The sequence below is a fragment of the Microtus ochrogaster genome, chromosome 24 (genome assembly GCF_000317375.1).
Source record: "Microtus ochrogaster isolate Prairie Vole_2 chromosome 24, MicOch1.0, whole genome shotgun sequence".
Classification (NCBI taxonomy): domain Eukaryota; kingdom Metazoa; phylum Chordata; class Mammalia; order Rodentia; family Cricetidae; genus Microtus; species Microtus ochrogaster.
In genome coordinates, this window is record NC_022024.1 from 1,284,438 (window position 1) to 1,288,954 (window position 4,517).

The 4,517-nt window shown below is 54.0% G+C and overlaps 1 protein-coding gene across 2 annotated transcripts in view; it reads right to left on the reverse strand.

The window, feature by feature from the left end:
- The window catches only part of Dyrk2 (dual specificity tyrosine phosphorylation regulated kinase 2), a 13,579-nt gene extending 9,683 nt beyond the window's left edge, over window positions 1–3,896 (reverse strand). For both annotated transcript variants that reach the window (XR_003377960.1, XM_005357914.2), the window contains exons 1-2: window positions 3,825–3,896; window positions 3,251–3,399 (exon numbers count right to left, since the gene is read on the reverse strand). Coding sequence is in view for 1 of the 2 variants with exons in the window: in XM_005357914.2 (XP_005357971.1) it covers window positions 3,251–3,399; window positions 3,825–3,873 (198 nt within the window). In the remaining variant the exon portion in view is untranslated. The remainder of the gene's footprint in view (window positions 1–3,250; window positions 3,400–3,824) is intronic.
- Window positions 3,897–4,517: the final 621 nt, after the last annotated feature.

Genomic DNA, 4,517 nt, shown 5'->3' on the forward strand with positions numbered 1-4,517 from the left:
GTGTGTGTGTGCGTGTGAAGTCTGGGGCACAGTACTTAGCAAGTGGCAGCTCCTACTACTACCCTTCTCTGATGCTGCTTCCGAGCCCTTTCCTTCCACTGCTCAAATGACAAGCTCCTACTCACTCTCAATGCCCAGAATCTACTAACACCCCTCGCCACCTACAGTAACCCGTTTCATCATTAATGCGCTACAAAAAATTATGGGGTGGGAGGGTGGTCACTTTTTTTTTAAGTCCCCATTAACATAAACTCAGGTACATACACAGTAAGTACTGGCTATCTCTTAAATAGGTGCACGCATGCCAAGAAATGTCTCTTGAAGTCATTCTTCAGCCACAGTGTTTGCATCTTCAAAAGAAAACATGAAGTCAACACTGAGGGAGTTGGGAAATATCCCAAGAGGCTCAAGTCACAAGATCCTGCCGGGCCTCCAAGGCAAAGGATCGCTGGTTCAAAAGTACCCATAGAAGATATTTTGCAACACCCAAGAGTCTTACACATTCCAGGAGTTAAAAGATATTTACTTGCAGTTCCAGTTAAAAAAAGGATTGAGGATCCCCAACAGTGCAGGACTCTGAAGTCACAAGCAAAATCAAATGCACAAAACCGATACATACTGGGAGGGGCACCCAGAAAAGCCAGATCTGCTAGGACGTATCAGAGCCTCAAGGACACTGCAAACCCTTCCCTCCCACTTCAGCCTTTTGAGGTCAGAAACCCTGCTCCGGGCCTATTTGCTAACATAGTACATAACATGTCACAAAAACAAAGAAGAATACAAGCAGAAATGCTGGCACTGGTTTAAATACTCACAACTGGATGTGTTAAAGTGGAGAGACCTCCAAACTACTCTTCTAATCATGAAATATTTTAGTACTGAAAATTCTGTATGAACAGAAGTCTAAGAAGTCTGTGGTGCCTTTTCTCTTGCAATACCAAAATGGCAAGAAACACATGCTTCCATGTATGGTGACTTCTGAGTATTTTAAGACCTCCCAAAGTCATCTTAGAAATATTGGGGGTTATTATGGAAATAACGTTGAGGAGTTTAAAAAGAATCATTGATGAGTGATTTAAAGAATCAAAGTTATAAAAATATAGACCAGTACTTAGGAATTTATAGAAATGAAAAGATTTAAAAATATTTTGTTTTCTCCCACATACTGTTATTTAAAAAAAAAAATTAACGAGAAGGATACTTATTGGTTTTACTTTTAGGACAAATTGACCTAAACGAAATTACCACAGTATAAAAGTCACTCAAAAAGTAGAAAACAAACGAACACGGAAAATTCCAAAGCTCCTGACTCTGTCATGTGTTTGGGGGCAAAATGAGGAAAACTCCTGGAAAAGGCCATTTTTCAGTGAGTACCCTTTCTCTCCTCATTCCACAGCAGTTCTTTCCAATGCACATGTAAACATGTAAACACTCCTGAGAATGTGGACCACATGGGAATAGAAGTCTGCAAAGGCTCTAGGATTTAAGACAAAGCTCATACTGGTTTCCAGAACTAGCCCCCAAGGAGCGCATTACAGCTCAGTTAACCTGTGGAGTCTGTAGCCTCCTGACTGGCCTTGATCTGGGGAATCTGTAAGGTTACACAAACCAACTCAAAACTAACAACATTGGAAACACAAAGCCTCACTTTCAGAACCAAGCACAGTCAGATCAACTGAAACGTACCTTTCAGTTAGAAACAGCCCAACACACACACACACACACACACACACACACACACACACACACACAGGCCCCAGCAAAACACCAGCATCTCTCCAGGGAAATACCTTCCCATCTTCTCCTTTCTGGTGCTCCACAGGCTTCTGTGTTCCTGGCAATTTTTTCTTCTCCCATTTTAGTACATATTTCAATTGCAAGGAAGTTCTGACCAGGTAAAGGTCACCCTTAAACAAAGCTAGGAATCAGATGAAAACCAAGTCATCTTTTCCAGTTCACATCCATGTCACGTGATCACATCAACACACTGGGGGAGAAAAATGGATGCTGTATTTCCCAAACTGTCAGATGATTCTAAACCAGTCAAAACAACAGAAAAGCTAAACCTCTAAAACCAATGGTGGCGGGTTCCTGACTAGGTGCCCCTATCACAATAACATCCTTCCTACCTGGGTGTAATGAATCCCCAGCCCCTAGGATAGACACCCTGACACAAACCAAATGAGAACAGCAAAACGTCTTCTGTGAAATTGGTCCAATGACAACTGAAGTCTTTCCTTTCTTCAAGTCTTCCTTAACAAACAAGTTTCAGTCACACACATGACCCCCAGAGATGCTCCCAGCAGTTCACAAATGGTGCTTTCAAGCAACTTTCACTGAGCAACAAAATCGTATGCCCTGCATGCAACCTCACACAGAACCATCCTCGGGTGCTCGCACTCCCTAAGAGTCTTTGGGAAAGAGATCTTTGAAACCGTCACCTTCTCCAAGCGCACACCTCCTCTAGACTTGAGGTCACCATCCAAAGGCCATCGCTGGGCACTGAGAAAAGGTACATGCTCAAGTCGAATCCAGCTTGCCAGTCTCTGCAGCCACCGATCTCAGACTCTGCTCTCCTTCCCCACAGGGCCTCAGGGACCACAGCCCTTGTCAGGTGCCCTTCCCTTGCCACCTACAAGCCAAAGCTGACCTTTTCCTTTTGAGTAATATCCATATAGAGAATACTGCAGAGGTGGGTTGTTTTGTTTTGACTACTGCTGTGGTTCTTATTTTTGTTAATGTTAATTACAATTTCTGCTGTGCTCAAACCTGTAGCTCTCATAAAACATGCTTACACACGCGGGGGACAATTGGCGGGTGCTCCCTGCTGGCTGGAGCCAGGCCTCGGAGGCTCTTTGGGGGATCGATTTTCCGGGCAGGGTGGCCTAGCTGTCCCCTAACACATATGTTTCTATAAATATCCACTACCCCTGGGGTTGGGAGGAGATGTTTACCGGGTCGGGGGAAGGGAGCTCTGGGAAGCAGAGATGAAAAAAAGAGGGGGGGAGGAAAGCCGCAAGGAGGAAGTTCCCAGGAAAAGGAGCTCTGGGTGGGCGGGCTCCAGAGGGAAGCGAGGGGCCCACGCCACGAATCTCCTTTGTGGCATCAGCACCGGGCTCGCCCAAGTTGCATAGGGCGGCGTCGAGGACAGGCCCCTGCCAGGGGCGTGGAGCATTCGGCCCTCTCTTCCCACAGTTAGGACCCCACAAGCCCAGGGTCTGCCTGCTGCCCTCCCGGAGCGGGGTCTCACCGTGTGGGCTGCGGTGGCAGCGTTGCTGGCCCGGAGAGGCGGCAGGGCGATGGGAGAGGGCGGGCCGGTCCCCACTCCGCTTCGGGGAGCCCCGGCGCCGATCCCCGGGGAAGCCTGAAGCTGGCGAACGGCGGTGTCCCCTCCTCGGCCTGGGAGCCACACGCGGGAGGAGACAAAAGAGGGTCAGGGTGGGGAGAAGAGAGCCACCCAGACCCCCGCCCCCGCCCCGGTGGCCAGCGAGCACCCTCTTCCCAGGAAAAGATGGCAGGAGACACCCGGCCCGGGAAATGCCGGCGGCGTACGGAAACGAGTGGGGTCGGGACGCTGCTCCCCGGCGCGCAGCCGCCTGCTGCAAAGTTAAGTTCGCGACCCGGCTGGGAGCAGCGCTGAGCCAGAGATCCGTGGCCCACGTCGCCGGGCCGGGGGAGGGGAGGGTGGGCCACCGAAAGGGCGCAGCGACCGACCGGGCCGCGCTCCAGACACCCCTTGCCCAACCTGCCGGATCCTGGGATCCCTGGAAACCCACGCGCACCGCCGGTGCCCAGCGTCGCCGACAAGGTCTGGGAGCTCTTACCGGTCGGGTAGGCGGCAGGAGCGGCGGCCGAAGGTTTCCTGGTTAACATGGCCGCGGGAGAGGAACGTGCATGGCAGGGCTGCCCTCGCCGCCGGTCCCGCCGCTACTCGTCGGCGCCGCCGCCGCCTCCTGGTCGCCCCTCACGCGGGTCCCCCGCGCCTTGTCGCCTCCTCGCGCCCGCTACAGCCAGACACACACAGTCCGTTGCATCCCCTCGGCCCGGGCCCGCCGCCGCGAGCCCCCCGCTCTCCTCCTCGCCGCCGCCGTCCCCCTCGTCCTCGGGCGGCTGCTGTACCCCCCGGCCCGTGCACATGCCTCGCCCTCCCCTGCCGCACCGCTGGCCTCCCCGATTCCCTCACATCGGGGCCGAGGGGAGCAGGCTGCGGCCGCCGGGACCCACTCACTCGGGAGCCTCCTCCCGGGCCCGCGCGCGTCCGCGCACACTCGCACACACGCTCGCACCCGCGGCTCGCTCCCGAGAAGGCCAGCCCCGCCCCCGACGAGGCCCCGCCCCGGACTCCCCCTGCCCCAGCCACACAGGCTCGCTGCCACCCCACCCCCACCCGCCACCCCGGGAGTCCCTCCCCCTCCGATCTTCCGCAGAGCCGCCCTCCGCTCCCGGGAAAACTGCGGCTCCGGCTCGCCCTCCGCCTCCCCTGCAGCCATCTGCCCGCTCCCCGGGTCCCCGGCGCC